This window comes from Chlamydotis macqueenii, chromosome 6 (genome assembly GCF_036417535.1).
Source record: "Chlamydotis macqueenii isolate bChlMac1 chromosome 6, bChlMac1.mat, whole genome shotgun sequence".
NCBI lineage: Eukaryota > Metazoa > Chordata > Aves > Otidiformes > Otididae > Chlamydotis > Chlamydotis macqueenii.
In genome coordinates this window covers 11323016-11341202 of record NC_141561.1, presented here as the reverse complement: position 1 = coordinate 11341202, position 18187 = coordinate 11323016, and the positions used below count along the sequence as shown (strand labels likewise).

The 18187-nt window shown below is 38.8% G+C and overlaps 1 protein-coding gene across 2 annotated transcripts in view; it reads left to right on the top strand.

The window, feature by feature from the left end:
• Positions 1-18187, top strand: part of KALRN (kalirin RhoGEF kinase) — a 508172-nt gene that overhangs the window by 186830 nt on the left and 303155 nt on the right. For both annotated transcript variants that reach the window (XM_086751416.1, XM_086751415.1), the window contains one exon: positions 16835-17027. In XM_086751416.1, the coding sequence (XP_086607542.1) occupies positions 16835-17027 (193 nt within the window). The remainder of the gene's footprint in view (positions 1-16834; positions 17028-18187) is intronic.

The window sequence follows — 18187 nt, the reverse complement described above, 5'->3', positions numbered from 1 at the left end:
CCAGTACATGTTTCATCTACTGTGCGCTTACACCTTGTATGTCACGTGAAAAAGGCAGACCGTCAGTAATAGTGGATGGAGACATTTGTATTCCGTATTTTCAAATATTTTTAAAATTGTGTTGGTATAAATTATACCTCTAAAATAGTTTTCTACCATTTCTTATTATTTGCAATTTAATGTAATGCTAGTGAAAGACTAGCTGCAAGAAAGGTACGCTTATGGTACTGACTACTGTTCTTTCTCGGCAAAGTACGAACAATGTCCCTGGCTAGGATGATTTAATCCCTCTCTTCTCTCTCAGTCTTCCATGATTCAGCAGTTGACCACCCTAGAGGCCAAAGTTCTCTGCTAATGCAACAGTACAAATTTTTCCTTCCATTATTTCTCTGTTGTGAGACAGTCCTAATTGGAGACTAAAATTGCGTTTCCTTTTCAGTAGCCTTAGCAGCTCTGCTTAGACCGCCGACTATGAACTATGTTTATTAGCAGCTCTGCTTGTGTCTCTTGTGGTCTTTGTAGACAGTAATCAGATGGGAGCCTTAGGTTTATTTTAGGCCACCCATTTAGTTCATGTTTGCACTAAGGTAGGTGCGGTCCTGGAACATCGAGAAGACACACAATCAGAGCTCCCTGAATTTTAGTTCTGGACTCAACACTGAATTCTCTTCTCCCTTGATTTAACTCTATAACCACAATTTACCGGTTCACACAGGATACATCTCATAAAGTTTTGGGAAACCAAATTAGCTGATATTTTTACATCTTAAAGATAGAAGACCCTAAGTATTTTTATTGTAATTATGCTGCTTGAGACAGAAATAAAGGTCCCTTTAATAATACACACTGATTAGACCTCCCCTTTCTGGGAAGCAAGATCTTTAAAGCTGCATTTCTCACTAATATCTTGGGAGCACTGTGTAAGAAATTGGCCATGTACCGTGTCACCTCCTGACCTTAGAAAATGCACTTGATAAAAGCATCTCATTACAAATGTACCATTTCACCATGCAGCAAGTCTAGGTAGTAGAAGAAGAACCTTACAGAAGAACTGTAATTCCAAAACACAATTTAAGTAAAAAGCAGGTACCTGATAAACTAATGAGTGATCTTACACGTAGGAAGAATGGCTGGAAATGCTGCCTTGTTAATAAACTGTTAGTCTAAGAATTATTTAAATAGGCAATATATTCTTTTTCTTTAAGACCTTTTTTTCCCTCTATTCTGAGGAAAGACAGAACTGAACTCTTACAACACTGATTAATCACATCCAGTTCTGTGGTTATATCCCCTTTTATTCTCCATTCTTCTGTTTCTACAACATTTGTAATTTAGTTCAGAAACTGCATCTGGAGAAGCAAACTTCTCTGGGATCACAGATTAGTGTAGACTTTGCTTTCCACTGGAGATTTGTGGGAAGGAGCTGCAATTCCATTCCAACGTGTAATTAAGAAGCAGGTACACAGGGAAGTAGCAGAGAACCTTACCCATAGGAAGAATGTCTGGAAGCTCTGCTTTGTTAATGAACTGTTAGACTAGGAATCAAATACATAAGCAATATGTGTGGGTTTTTAGGGTTTCTTTCTTCTCTGTTCACAAGGCAGAACTCAACTGTTATATCATTCCACATTTACCAGGCTTACTGGAAATCTCAGAACAGCCACCCCAATGATGGTGGGTGCAGTGTCAAATTGTATATGGTAGGTGACAGGAGAATAGGATCAACCGAAAAAGTTCCTTGGGATTTTCATTTAGGAATTAATTCTGTAGGACACTTCATCTCTGTAGTTTTATGGACTGTTAAATTGCATCTGTGGTATATTAGCATCGGCAGCACTTTTCCAATGGGCACTACTAATTATATGAATAAGGCACATGTTTTCCTTAGGTAAAATCGACCTTTCAGAAAGAAACCATTTGAGGATCCACCCGCTTTAACTTTGACATTAGGTTTAGAAATATTTGCCTTGATGAATAAGATGTTAATTGGCTTCATGTTAGAATATATATTTTGTACATTCCCAGTGGCACTTCGAAAATTAAAGCAGACATGTTTTAATAAAGTGCAGAAAATGGAGCAATATAAATCAAATAAATGTGTCAGATACAGCAGCAGCATGAAGTTGTCTTGATCTCCGTTTCTGGGCTTTTAAAATTGGTGACAAGTCAGTATATCCAGAAGCTGAAGTCCACTTTGCCAATATTGTGCTCACTTTGCCCACTTAGAGGTAATTCACTTCTAATTCTCTTTACAAAGGAAAGTACATTTTTTCTTTTTTTTTTTTTTGTGGGAGGACACAAATATACAAAAGAACTTTGACTGTGTTCATGCTGCCTTGAAAAGATGCCAAAGATCAGATTTGTAATTAGGGATTCTGTTAGAAGTCTAATTCCTGCACCTGTGAACATTTTTTGGCACATAGCTTTTGAAGTCCTTGCTTTTCTTCTCATGTTTCTCATTTTCTTGGCCAAGAATTAAGTTCCTTTTCAGAGGAAATTGTCAAAGATCTTCTGGGGTGTATTTTGTTCTTTGTCTAAGTTCAATTTAAGAAGGCAGTTCCCTCTGCTTCTGTTGTTAAGTGAAATATTCTACAACATAATATTAAACCCTGTTTTATTTAACGCCTGATTACTCATGGCAAAGCTCTTTAAGATCCTTCAGGATGGAAGATGATATAACAGGTTATGACAGTATTCTTATGACAGAGGTTTGTTCTTGCAGTGCTGAAAGTAATGTATGGGGCAATTCACATTTTGCATCACATAGATTCAAATATTGGTCAAGTTCTAATGAAGCTGATGATAAACTTTTAGTTAGATGGGGCAGAGAGAAAAGCAAAGAAGTCATTATCATCAGATGTTGTAACAGGATTTTTTTATGGATTTTAATGTAGTTGTAAACAAATTAATACATCAGGTAATTTTATGACTGGGTCTGGATTGATTTATCAAACCATTAGTTCTTCCTACATTTGATAGGTGCCTCATAGGATTCATCTGTTGGCTCTTTCAGGCCACGGATTACTTCAACAGAATCTGAATGTACGGGAAATACGTATCTGCTCTGCAAACAGAATCAAGCAAAAAATGTATCTCAAAATAACAGACAATAAAGGATCTGTCTAGGCAGCCGTCCACCAAGCCTTGGACTTTTCCACAACCCTGTTACATCTTATGACACAACAAAGATATTTATTCATTATGTAAATTGCCAGGGGCATAAGGAGGAAATCATCAAGGTGGAAAGATGCATTCACCATATCTGCCCTTAGTCACAAATGAAAGGAGGATATCAATACTTTTTTAGGCTAGCACATTAATTTACTAAAATAAACTTGGAAATTGATGCAAGAGGTCAACCAAAGCAGTAAAAGACCTGCCTGGCCTGCAGGCTTCTAGTTCCCGTGTCCTTTCCTAATTCTTGTTTAAGCAGTGTGATCCTCCTCCAGCAAAGCAGTCAAGTGAGTCCATCCGTATCCAGCAAGTGTAAACGTGTGCTTCATGCACCATCTTAATTGCTTAATCAAGCTCCCTGTAATGTGAGGCACAGCCATACAAACAGGAACCAGATGGAAGATATTTTTATCAGATAGTCCATAGGATTAAAGAAGCATGGTCATTGAACATTGCTGTCTTTAAAAACTCCCTATCAGGATATGACTGCATCCATGCAGCATCCCCACAATGTGATAACTCAGGCAGCAACCGCTGCCAAAAGCTCAGACTCAATCTTACCTCTTTCTTCTCTGATATCAACAACCCGTGTGAGCTTGCTTGATAGACATAAATACACATTGCTAATGATTTTAGCACAGCTAATACCAGAGGGTTGAAATAGTTATTCAAGTTTAGAATCAGTAATTGCAGAAAATGCAGGAGTAGTCAGTTCTCTGTAGAGTCATTACTATTGTGGGTGATACTAGCATTGAATTGGTATAGCGTCAGTCTCATATGAGAGCAATGCAGTATTCTTATTATTTTCAAGTGCTAGGAAAAAGTCTGAGTCTATTTGAGCTATGTTTTGTATGCTGTTTGAAAGCATGTCATAGCAACAGAGATTCTAATCTTTTTTCCTTAGTTTTTTATCATAAAACACTTAAATATATTAGGCTAGTGTTCCTGTGGGTTCTATATCCGATCCAAAATAATCTTTTCCACTATAGGCTTTTAGTACTAGTTATCTTATTATGTTGTGATCAATGCTTTTACTCTACACCTTAAAAAAAGGAGCAAAATCCTTGATTATAGTTGAAGGCGTGTATATTTGGCCAGGTACTTGCCTGGTCCTTACTGAGAGCCTGAATTTCACAGCATAGTCATCAAAATGGGCAAGAGCTTACGTGAATAATTCAGGGCACTGACAAACATTTTATCTGCAGGCTTGGTGGCAAAATTAACAGCTGTGGAATAGTTAAGAATCTTGGTATTTAGGCAGTCAGAATTGGCTTTTTAGTTAACACCTCAATAAGATGGAGGGTGCAGGTTCACTGTTCTCCTAGTCTCATTGTTTCTTTCCACTGGCTGCAGACTCAGCAAGACAAATGTGCATTAGTTTATATTGTCAAGGCTATCTTTGCAAGCAGATGGGCTGGAAATCTAATTAAAAAAAACTAAAAGCTTTGATTCTGGCATAAAATAGCAAAATCTGTGGGACGACCCTAAATCCTCTGAATTAAATGGATGTTCTGTGTCAATGCAGTTCTATTGTCCCACTTTATAAATAAAATATGAAGGGCTCTACTTTCACATAGACCCATAAATGTGCTCATTTATGAGTTTAATAAAGCATGTGTATTCAGTACAATTAGATAAGCATATGTATAGAGCAATAAATGCTCCCTATATAAAATCAGCACACGTGTAACAGAGAATATAGCCCAGCATGGATAAATAAGCACATGCTTAGATTATTAAGGGACATCTCTTAAGCTTTTGTGAATTAACCATGAAGTGACTGTGACTATTTGCAATGTGTAAGTCTCCTACAATTACGTATCCTACCTGTGTCTGAAAATGTGGTAAATATAATACATTCATTGGCAGAATGCATTAGTCTCAATAAAGAAAAGTACAGTAACACCCATTTTACAGATAAAAAAAAAAAAAGGAGGTAGAGTTGAGCTATGGCACAGAAACACAAGAAGGAGGTGAGCAACCCAACTAGGAAACTCCAACTCTCAGTCTCATCCCCTGGGCTGCAGTGCTCCAGCTAGATGTAAAGAATCATAGAATCTTTAAAGTTGGAAAAGACCTCCAAGATCATTAAGTCCATAAATGAATAAATTGTGAAGCTATAATGAAACGGAAAATATTTACAGTTATTTGTGTTATCTCGGTGTGGAGTTACACTTACTATACGTAGGCTTTTCTAACACTCAATGATGTGCCCAGTGTGAGCATTGATAGAGGTTTGCAGAGCGACTGTGAAATGCTTTCTGTTGTTTCTCAGCAGTTGTTGCCCGTGGCAGTTGACTGTGATGGTTCAACTTCCTACAGAAACCCGCCACATTAGGTCCAGTTCTATAGAGGATGTTAAATTGCATTAGTTTAACTCAAAGGTAGGAGACCCATTAGTCCAGTGGAATAGATGTGGCCTGTAACATATCTTTGATGTGTCTCTTCCAGATCAAATAAGCCATTCAATATTAGGCCAAATATCGTTAGGTGCAGTGCTCCATGAATCTGCTCTGTGATTTTTGTTACCATGAGCTGGCTGATATCTACAATAAATTAAGAGTTTTCTAACTAGCAGATTCCTATCATTCCTATCCTGGCATATATTAATTTGTCAACATAATTTTGAGGTCTGGGAGCAGGAAGGGCACCACCTGGGGTATACAGTTCCTGAGATGAATAGGATGATGCACATTCACATGTGGCGTTTGTAGGTATTGCCCGTGAAGTTTTATTGTGCTTTTGATAGAGAAGCAATATAGCTAATAGGGTAAAGGGAGCAGGCAGTTGAAACTAGGCAATTACTTTTCGGAGCATTTATCTGAACCAGCTTTAGTTGATGAAACAGTTGCTCTGAGTTTTTCCTGTTAGCGGTGACTGATGGGAAGAGGTACTGATGGAGAACTGAAACCATCAGTAGTTGTGATGGAAGTTCAGGATAATAAGGGAAGCAACCTTAAAGCTGTGTTGGCATGACACCAATATGTGAGCTCCCATCTGGGTGGGAAATTGCATGACGGACTGCAAAACTGAGGAGACTGCACACAGCATCTAAGGAGCCCAGTCTACAAAAGTGAGAGTATCTGAGGATGGAGAAATACCTCACGTTCTCTTGGGATGACAGAGTGTTAGCTCAGAGACTCAGCTGAGATATGCATGGTATTGCCAATTTTTGGTTCCACTATTTGAGTGCTGGATTTATCTTTGCTCTTCAGAAGCTTTTTGGATCCAGCTTTCTCACTCTGCAAGTAATGGTATCTTTTGGGTCTTTTGTTCCCTTTGAAATACTGAGTTATCAACTTGTTTGTGCTCAGTCAGCATCAATTATTTTGATCTATCACACATTTATATCTCCATACAAATATGAAGGGATACCTCACATCAAGTAGCTTCATTGGTAAGACTTAGTCTCCCTTGCTAGACAGAGTGAGAGAGCCTCGCCTTGCTGGGAGGTAGATTCAGAAAAAAATGGACATGAGCTAGATGTTTTGAAGCTAGATTATGAATAGCACATCAGTATCCACTGTCTCTTGAGGACTCAGTAAAAATTACTTTTTCTCCTCTCAGTGCCATCATGGTAGTTATTTGAAAGAATGAGTGAAGCCTGCTTTGTAAAGGAATACACAAAAAATTGATTTTACAAGTGTATCTTATCAGAGAGGTTGATTCTGTAGCTTCAGAGCAAGCCCTTCTGGATGTAATACCACAGGCAGTCTTCACCCAGCCTGGCACGGCAGGAAGTATCTATCTGATAAGGGAACTATTTTGGGTAAATCATTGTGCCTACAAAGACTCACTTTGTTTGTATACGGGTGGAGCTCAAAAAAAAAAAAGAAGAATGCCATTGATTTATTAGTCATGGTCAGTCCCCATTGTCCAGCCTGGGGAAAATGGAGGCATCAGCTTTTAAATCCTGGACTTCTAAAGAAAACTCAAATTCTCATGTAGTGTCTTGGCAAAACAGGCTCATTGCAGGGACCGCAGAGTGTTTCTGGGATGTAGCACTCAACCTTTCCTCCTGACAGATGCACTTGAATCCAGTGAGTGCTATTAAACAAAATGAGTGTGTGGACTCCAGCCAAAATCTTGTAAGCCTCAAAGAATGGTTATATCACTTCTGCTTAGGAGATAAAAAGCGCAAAGCAACTCATACTGAACTCTGCGTTGCAAATGGGCAGAAGCTAAGTTACTTATTTGTGGAATAATCTACTATTTTGAAGTGCAGATTATTTAATGAGGAAAAATCCAAAAACTTTAGAAATTTCTCACCAAAAATACCTCTAAAATATTGTGTTGATCAAAATATTTTGTTTTGATAAAATTCAACGTTATCTGATAACAAAAACCAGAAACAAAATGAAAAAAAAAGACATTTCATCTGAAAAGGCCTAAACAGAATATTTTGCTGTTATAAATCCCTTTTTTAATTTTTTAATTTAGTACACACTTTCATGAGAACCTGCACTCATCAGGAAACATCTTATTTTGAATTAATATGTAACTTCTCATCTCCTCTCCTTAGTTTCTTACTTTAATTACAGCTCATCTGTACCTGGGCGTACAATGCTCTCCTGTAGTGCCAGGAGCAGCGTTCAGGCTGGATTGATGGGCCAAGATGAACTGTGTGAGGTTCAACAAGGCCACACGCCGGGTCCTGCACTTCGGTCACAACAAGCCCATGCAATGCTACAGGCTTGGGGAAGAGTGGCTGGAAAGCTGCCCAGCGGAAAAGGACCTGGGGGTGCTGGTAGACAGCCATCTGAACATGAGCCAGCAGTGTGCCCAGGTGGCCAAGAAGGCCAGCAGCATCCTGGCTTGTATCAGGAACAGTGGGGCCAGCAGGCGTAGGGGCGTGATTGTGCCCCTGTACTCGGCACTGGTGAGGCAACACCTCAAATACTGTGTGTGGTTTTGGGCCCCTCAGCACAAGAAGGACATTGAGTCACTGGAGTGTGTCTAGAGAAGGGCAGCGAAGCTGGTGAGGGGTCTGGAGCACAAGCCTTATGAGGAGCAGCTGAGGGAACTGGGATTGTTTAGCCTGGAGAAGAGGAGGCTCAGGGGAGACCTTATTGGTCTCTACAACTACCTGAAAGGAGATTGTAGAGAAGTGGATGTCAGTCTCTTTTCCCAAACAACAAGTGATAGGACAAGAGGCAATGGCCTCAAGTTGCACCAGGAGAGGTTTAGATTGGATATTAGGAGAAATATCTTTACCAAAAGTGTTGTCAAGCATTGGAACAGGCTGCCCAGGGAACTGGTGGAGTCACCATCCCTGGAGGTTGTAGATGTGTAGATGCGACGCTTAGGGACATGGTTTAGTGGTGGACTTGGCAGTGTTAGGTTTGCAGTTGGACTCGATGATTTTAAGGTCTTTTACAACCTAAACAATTCTATGATTCTACGATTCTATGATATGAGAACTGATGAGTGCTTACTGTAAGAAATGTCAATACAACTTAGAAAAAGTAATGTTAGTGTCTTTGAAGAGTTTTTTCCTGTCCTCATCTATGAGCCCAATTGAGCCCTGGAGGAAGTATGATAGTCTCAGCATGGTTATACCTGCTTATATCAGGACTGAATTTGGCATGATGTCTGTCTCTGGACATATATTGGATTTTACCAGGTACTGCTGTCTATTGTCTAAACCTACATTAATCATTCTTTGCATGAACTGAACATGTTTGCAGGTTTATTTATGCCTGAAAGGTTTTTCCACTATGGGTAACTTCTTTGCACAATGCATTTCAATGAAATGTACGTATTCACAATCTGGAGACTTTCCATTCTGGTGTGACTGTGTTTTACTATGATGACTGGAATTCCTGGAGCTGTTCACCATGCTCTGTTCATTTACTTCTAAGTCACTGATGCCTTGAACTGATAAATTAGGGTCCTGGGTCTCAGAGCCCCAAGCAGTCGTTGCCCAGATGAAGTATCCTTTTCCTTATGTGAAAATCTGGCAGTGTTGACTGTAGACTAAACTTTGTAGTGACTGTGAAATGGACTTCATGGTCTTTTTGCTTGAACTGTCAAAAATGCTTAAAGTGCAGGCAAAAAGATGTACATATATTTAATCTTACTAGTTTGGCTGTGCTAAGCACAACTGTATATATTTATTTCTCACCTGGAATCCAATGGATTTGAATCTCCAAACATATTCTAAATAGCCTCTGCTCATGCAAACCTTTTCAAGAATGGTGTGTTTATATTTTAACACAACTCTAATATTTTTTTCCAGCAAATGTCAATAACATATAATTTTCATTTAGTAAAGTGTTTTTGTTTTATTTCTGCTAAGCCATCTCAAATATGAGACTTTAAATGCTCAAGAGGTAGTTGAATGGTACTTACTGTTCAAATATTTCTTTGTTGTAGTAACAAATCTTTAAATGTAGCCCAGCTTCAACAAAAACAAAGCCCTGATTAATTTAGTATTTATCTCAGCAGCTGTTTCAAGGAAGACCTGCCAGATATTGATCTAAATATAGTAGATGTGCAACAAGAGGAGAAGAGGGTAAATGGGTTTATATGAAGGCCTAATTTACCAGCAAAAACTTAATAGAAATGGGAAAAATGATAATATTCGTCCTCCAGATTTGGCTTTAACAGCTGCAATCATGCATTCTTGGACACAGCTGTGTTTTATATCTTTGGTATTTGAATGAAGACAGGAAGCTTCTCAAATAGTGTTTATTTGCTCAATTAAATAAGAGAACAAATGCCTGCAGAGCTCTGGGTCCCAGTTCTGGTCAGGGGTGTACTGATGTAGATCAGGATTTTTACTTGAGTAGAAGAGAGCACAATACAACTCTGCTGAATCCTGACAGAGACACCATATGGGACCTGCACCTCTCACAACAACTCTCAGGAGTTCACGGGATCATGTTTACGTATTGGGAAAAGTTTTTCTTACACCTAGCTGGTGTCTGAGTTCTTCCTAGCTTACATCATTTTACAACAGAATTGCTTTGACTTCAGAGCCATTTTTCTTAAAAGTAAAAATCAAGCACCAAAATAAGTTCCTTGCTTGAGAATAGCAGGAGCACCCGTTCTGGCACCAGTTAGCTTCTGCCGAAATATTTGGGGTTTTTTCTATCTTTCTTTTCCCTCCTGTTGACATGAGGCCAGCGGCAGGGGCTGAATGTGGACATTGTGCAGCCCACGCATCTGCATTCTTGTGCCATTTGCAATCACACCTCATGTCCCCTAAGAGCAGTGGCTGGAAACCAGAGACAGGAGGTTTGTCTCTGACTGGACCTCACTGGCTCCAAGTCTTTTCACAACATGTCACTGAAATTTCTGTAGATCGCTGCTTTATGTCCAGCTCCAGCCAGTGTGAAACTGGCTTGGATTTCTTTCTTTCTCTTTTTGAAAAAGAAAAGTGAGAATGAGTAATTCCTTTTCAGCTCTGAAAGAGAAGAAACAAATTTAGGTCACAGTAAGGAAGAAAGGATTAATTGGAAACGGAGGCTGGATGACTGTTTCTCCTCTAATTACAAAAATGCATTGTGAGACCAAGTTAGGAAATGTAAGAAAGAAAATTTAGGATAAAGTCTGTCTACTTACAGTCTTTTAGGTAGCTGAAGTTCTCCAGTGGGAACTTTCTGTGAATTGTTATTCCAGAGTAACGGTGCTCTTGGATGTGCATCACTAACTTCCTCCACCAGTCACTGATATACCAGCACGTAAGGGAGATGTGAGGATTAGCAGTCTCAGGCGACCTGGGATCTTTGAGAAGACAAACTGCCTCATCACACTGAACAGCCACAGTCACTAGGGGATGTAGGTGACAACTCAGACTGACAGTGTCGAAGTTCAGGAACATGCCTGGTCACTGTGGTAATGAGAAAGGTACATTTTGCTGAGAAGTATTAAATGGAGTAAAATATTATAATAAATAATGCTGATTCAGTAGTGCTTGACAAGCAGGTCTGTTAGAAAAGACTTTATCTGGTCGTCTAAATGTATTGGAAAGTATGAGTATAGATGACTGACTGTTTCTAGTGCTGAGATGATCTTTGGGCACAACATGGTAATGTAGAACCGAAGTATGAAAGTCAGTAAGTGATGCTGATTATAAACTTCCCCATCTAGCTTTATTTTCAAGCTAAGTAAACAAACCACAGATGATACAAATGAAAAATTACAATAGATAAAAAATATTAACACGTAAGTTACTGAAGTGATCCTTGGCACATTTTGATATGAAAAATAGGCAAGGGAGATAGTTTGATCTCAGTATGAAATGAGGCCTTTGGGATAACAGTCTGTGCTTGGAAGCTTTCACATACCCATTTTTCTCCTCTTCCTCTCCCTTTTCCATCCTCAGCTTGTGAATCAATTGGCTGCCTGCAGCCACATTTGTCAAAGGAATGGTGATCTCAAAAATAATTAAGTTCCTGACGATATTGTGCTTACAGATTGATGCTTGTAGAACTACTTGTTATGCTGAGAGTGTCTCCTGACAAGGTTACACTGACCCTCCTTAAAGGAGATCTTGCTCTCACTGTTAACAAATCATATCTTGAATGAGATGCCATACGTGTCAGACCTGTGCTTTTAGTGGTCCAACAGGCATGCTAAATGTGCTTCTTTGTCGTTAACTCATGACTGCAAAATGGGAGTGGAGATATTATGTTATTTCAGCTAATCAAGTGCTGAAGCTTCTAAATGCCAGAAGCTTTGGCCAAACCTTGAAGGTGAAAAATACACATAATCAATGATAGGTATTTGAAAGACTAATCAGAAAGCATGAAGTCCTTAAATTCATTTGTTACCCAGCAAGCCAGCTCTTGCCAAAGAAAATATAATTTAGAATGTGCCTGAATTAAAGAGGAAATTTGAGAAAATAACCTTATGGAAGTACCCTAGAAAGCAAAATAGAGGCATTTATTTTGACAAAATTATCACATCTGCTTCTGAGTTTCAATTTTATGCTTTTTTTTTTTTTAAATCTAGATTGTAAGTATTGTTTTCACAAATATTCTAGGGTGTTTACGTTAAAGTTAGAAGCTGGTCTTTGTTTTTGCTTAAAAGTAGTGTAGCAACTGAAATGACTTATCAACTATCAAATACTTTGTGCTCACCGTTGCAAATCTAGTCCAGATGAGCACAGCCCAAAGGGCTGATGGATCGTCCAAATACCTTGATCGGAGTGTTTTCTCCAGTTTCTAGTCAAATATCAATACCACAAAAAAATTAAGCACCACAGTCAACACTAATTGCCATCCTAAAATGACTGCTTGTGTGTAATAGATACGTGGATTGATATAGCCTCTTGGGAGCCAGGGATAAGGCATGTCTTGCTCAGCCAGCATGGAGGAAGCTTGATTGCTACTGATGCTTTTTCCAATCAATTGCTAAAGTGGGAAAGGTTTTGAGTTGTTGCTTTTAAACAATAAATTTAATAAGCATGGCTAGACTAGTCAAAAGGAACTCAGGGTCATTTCCTCAATCCATATTGAGGTAACTGAAGAAAAATGACTGACTGTCAAAGATGACAAATGTTCACAGAGTGCTCTGACTTGCCAGAGTTTATGGGTGCTTCATTATGTCTACACAAGGCCAACTTTTTTAGGACCCTATCAATAGCTGTAAATATTTGGATATTGCAAGTTAAATTTTGGCCTTTTCTAGGTTTTTTTTTTTAACTAAATTGCCTATGAGGTGTCCCCACATTTATATAAGCCTTTTGTACTTTCATATACATGTTCAGTTGTGTTTTTGCAAATAGTTATTACTCATTATGTTTAATTCTTTGGATTTGGATCTATAGTTTCCTGGAGTAATTATTTTTAATTCATTCTAGACTGCTGAAGACTCTAGTATGAGTATAGGTACTTGGAGACCTCCACCAAGGCAGGATCCTTATGTCTAACACAGCATGCAGATGGTACCTGCCCTGAAGAGCTTACAATCTAAATAATTTTCTTATCTCCCTCTTCTCTCTCTAAGGTATTAGTATCTGATAGTATCCTGCTGCCTGCTTGTAGAGCATAAGTGCTCTCAAAGGCACGCCTCTCCACAGCATGCTCAGCAACTGAATGTAGAAATAATGAGCTTGCAACAGTTTAAACCCTGTTCAGTAATAGTTTTCACAAGGAGGTTTAGAAATCAGGTGCTAATTTTGTGCAAAGAGTCAGAGAAGGGCTTGTGGAGTTACCACTGTGGCAGGGAGATAAAATTCTGTAGAAGAGACTATGGACCCACAGATCTTGTAACACATTAGTACCGTTCGTCTCATTAAAGAAAAAATTGCAAGCAGAGCCACTTCTGCCGGACCATGAGCAAGGTTCTTGAAACAGAGTTAGATTTGCTCAAAATGAAAGATACCATTCATAGGTACATTTCTGCTCTATATTTCAAAAGGGTTACCCATCTTTTCACTTATTTTATTTCATACAAGAGCTTACATGCCTCTGTGACCAATCAGGTAGGGAAATCCTCTTTGTAATTAAGAGTATTGTACTGAGTTTTGTATTAGTGAAATAGTTGTTACTTGTTTGTGTGTTTGAGCCTAAGAAACCTAGGAATCTTCTCCATCCTTTCCTCCTTCTCCATCCCTGCATCACATCAGTTTCATACTTGAAAATGTAATAAGCTTGTTAAAAATCTGGTCTAGTTACAAGGAGTGTAGACAGTTCTAATAGCAAATGACTGTTTATTGCTTCGTCCAGTGCAAGAATCAGGAGGCAACCTGATCCCTACCAACGGTCTGACATCCCAGCCTGTCAGTGGCGGTTCTGTGTCCACTAGAAGAAACTGGGAATTGCTGCCTTTCCTTCTTCCACCGAAAATATACTGTGAATCCTCCAAAAAACTGAAAGTAGAGATTTAGAGTGTTGTGGAGCATTTTTTCACACACACATGGTTAGGCATGGTGTGCTGATGGGAATGGGCAGCAGTACTCTCTGCTCCCTCCACTGCTTCTCTGCACCTCCAGGGTCCAGAGAGGCTGTAAACCCTCAGTAAACACAGGATCCAGCCCATTGTTACATCTCAAAGTTCCCTATTTGGAATATCTATCTTACCTCCAGTCATGGTGTTATGTAATTGTGGGTGTCAAGATGATGTCACACTGTCTACACTCTAAAGCTGTTGGCAGGGTCTGGTTTTGGGTCTGTTTGGGTCTAAGAGTTTACTTAGTTCAGGTTCAGGAACAGAAGATTTCAGTCCCTTAGGACATCCCTGTTCTGCTTACTGAAACAAGCTTTTCTGTTGTTCATCAGTATTAAATTAAGTTGATGTTTTAGATCAGATTTGGTAAGTTGTGAGGTTGGCAGCAGCTGTGAGGACTTGGAATGAAATTAATATTGGCTGTGCTTTGCTTTGGTGCAATGGAGGCGTGGGTATTTATTTCTTTATTTGTTTATATCAAAAAAGACAGATTGCATTTACGTGTTACTGTGTCTGCTGCTGGGGCTCTCCATGTGCCCGTGTGACTCCTGGATCTCTTTGTCAAGGATTTGAAGAAAAATCAATCCTTGGAAAAGTCAGTTCAGTGTAACAGGGATTGGTGACTTGGCAGAAGTTACTGAAGACCCCATAAAGCTTTGCAGGGTGAAAAACAAAAAATAAAACCACAAAACACAAACCCCCTTCTATTCGTCCCTGTTTGATTTGATTCTTTGTCTCAGCTCTCGTTCCAGAGGGCAAGAGGCAGTAGCACCACCAACAAAGCTTCTTTTACAGCATTTTTTTGGCATTAGTTATGGAAGGATCAAATGTCTGACCTTTCAGCAGTAAGTAAAAGGAGAATAAAAAATATCTATATTCCTGACAGTGTTTGGAAGTGCATGGTCTCCCTAGTTTTTCTTTGCACTGACTGTTGTATGCGGTGTGCTCTAGATGTGCCAGTAATGTTAAGGCAGAAGACCAAGCTTGTTGGCTTTGACTGCTCCTTCCTGGCACTAAGTTGAGACTGTTCAAGTTAGCAGACTCTCTTAATGTGGCAAAATCCGCTTTGCTATGGCGTGGTCCATTTGCACAAACCTTTCTAGATACTGGTAAGGTCTATGGACATTACCAACTGTATAGACTTTCAGTGAGACATTTAGGAGCTGGATTTTATTAGCAGAAAGAGTGCTTTAAGAATTTATAGAGGTAGAGTATAGTGAAAATCACCCTGTGTGTTTGTGCACTGAGGGTATTTGTGTGGAGGCTAAACAGAGTCTTATAATTTCTGCATTATAACCACATTTAATAATATCTATCCTCAGTATATTCCAGATTCATTCCAGTGATACCAACACATGATATTTTAAATATTTTGCATATGCCTTTATGTCCACAATATTGACCCTATTTATGTTGATGGCCAGTTTGCAGGAAGGTTAAAGGTACTATATTCATGTATTAAAGAGGATTTCTTATTCTGTACCTCACTGTTGTATTCATTATACAAAATATGTTCATGTTTTGCCATATTTCTCTTCTTTCTCAACTGTTCTTTCTGTTTTCATCTTCCTTTTTTCTTTCCACACTTCCTTTCTTCCAACAGCTTCTCCTTCTGTGGAAAAGGCTGTGACTTCCATTCCACCTTAAAAACAAACAAACAAAAATTTAGATCAGTAGGTAGACCATTCTGGCATTTTTAGTGCATCATCAATGAATTTTACTTATTTACCATACCAATAATATTACTGAGGATGGGGATTTTCACATTTTCTGCAAGTGCTTGAGGCCTAAAGCAGACACCATAGCTCTCAAGACTTCAACGCCATGAATGGCAGAGGTATTAGCAAGTCAGTCAGAGGAGCAGACACTCCTAAATTTCATTAAATGTTGGATACTGCAGATGAAGGATGACACTTTTGAGCCGTACATCTCTTTCTGAGGAGCAGTACTGCATCCCTGGAAAAGCTGTGCTGAAAGCTTCCCGGATTTAACTTGAATGAACATGGCCTTTTATTCTTTGTCCTCTTTTCTCCTGAGGAAATAGGAAGACATGTTTTCAAGCTAATGCTCTGGTGCTTTTGAGCCTCATGCATTGCCAATGACCAGGTTGGATAACTGTCTTGACCTTTTGAGAAGGGAGGAGCACAGGCTGGCAGAAAAGTATGACTGCAGATTTTAAAAAAGATCCTGCAACATTTGGAAGATCAATCAGGAGGGAAAAGGGCGCCACTTTTAACAGTGGACATGCTGAGTCACAAGGACCTTCCTTCCAGGGAGTGTTTGCTAGGCACTTCTCTGGAAATTACACTTTTTAAAAAGCCCTTAAAAAAGCCCTGAAAATGAAGGGACTCAAACTTGCAAGTGGCCGGCAAAGGGCCCTGCTTGTTGGCTTTGGCTGTGGGTTGAATTCAATATGTTGAATGCAGTTGTTGTATGTACATGTAAATAGCTTCCATACAGATATATTTGATTCTATTTTCTGTTGTGTGAAAGTATGTATGTTTTCAGTGAAAATTTGAATGACATGTATTTGGTAAATTAGAGATTAAACTGTAATATATACACTTGAATTTCATGTAAATTAGATTATGGTAAAATTTATATAGCCTTTCACATGGCCTTTCTACCGTACTATCGTTTGCCGTTTATTTTGAAGTCTATCATTCATTGCTTTGCTCTGAAGCACTGAACACTAGCAACAAAAGTTAAGTCTTAGTGTGACTGTCCACATATTAATTATCTTTATATGCTTTTATTCCTACAGTGAAGATGTTTGTAAACGAGGATTCACTGTTATTATCGATATGCGGGGATCCAAATGGGATTTGATCAAGCCTCTCCTAAAGACTCTTCAAGAGGCCTTTCCTGCTGAGATTCACGTTGCCCTCATTATAAAACCTGATAATTTCTGGCAGAAGCAGAAAACAAACTTTGGGAGTTCCAAGTTCATCTTTGAGGTGAGAGCCACATGAGAGATGTATGGTAAAGCATTATCTCTGGTAAGAAATTTTCTTCAGGTAAAAAGAAAAATTCCCAAGCCCTGTAACTGAGAGAAAAAAAAAAACATATGTGAGGACTGTTTGTAGGAATGGCCTGATGCCTTGGTATCAGGTTGCCTTCTGAGCACACTGGTGGAACAGGATGCACGTTTGATCTCAGAAGTTCACATACATAGTTCGCTTTGGTGTGGGTTTTTTGGTAGTATTTCTTTTTTATGGTGTTGCATTCAGTCTTTCCTTTGTTTCTCTTAGAAGAAAACTTCACTAAATCAGCTGATGCGCTAAAGACAAAGTTCTCTAGATGCTAATGTATGAGTTTGTTAGTTGACCTCTACCCAGCTTCAGGTAGTGGCTTTTTTTAATAGAAGACATTTATACTATATTTATCTATATATTGTAACTGCTTTAATTTAATTGAGATCTGCATTTCAGGGGTAATGATAAGGTGCCTCAGGCAGGTTCTTTGAGAAGTAACCAATATAAAACAACTGCATAATTAAAGGAAATTTTACTGACTTTGTCATTGGTGAAGACAAACCTGTGTTCTCTGTGTTCTCTCAGTGCACTTCAGTGCACTGTGAATTTCAGCTTCTTACCCAGAGAGAAGCAAAGCTTAGGTGCATGAAGTGCATATACATAAATCGTGCCCAGCCAGGAGTTAGTCATGTGTTGGTTTTTTTTTTTTTTAATTTGCTGAGAAACAATTCTATAATTGGCTGTCTTACCAAACCATTCATTTCAGAGATACACTCAGATTTTTTTCATCTCTGGAACTCAGAAGAGAATTTGGTTGTAGTTCTTAATGTTGACTGCAATGGAAGACTATATTTAAGTATCTATTCAAGATCTGTGGAAGACAGTGTGGTACAAATATGTCCTTATTTTCAACCTCTTTTAAAAAGCACTCTTTGATTGAAATGAACAACTAGATTGGTGTTACGCGTTAACAAACCTTTACATTATTAGCGCAATTTAAGTATTGTACATTTTTTCCCTTTGTCTCACAGAAACAGTCAACTCAATGTTTGCTTTGTTTAAATGGGTCTTTATCTTCCTTGGCTACCTATGAGAACTCAGCCATCAAAATAACTTCCACCTGCACCTTTGAAAGCAAGGCT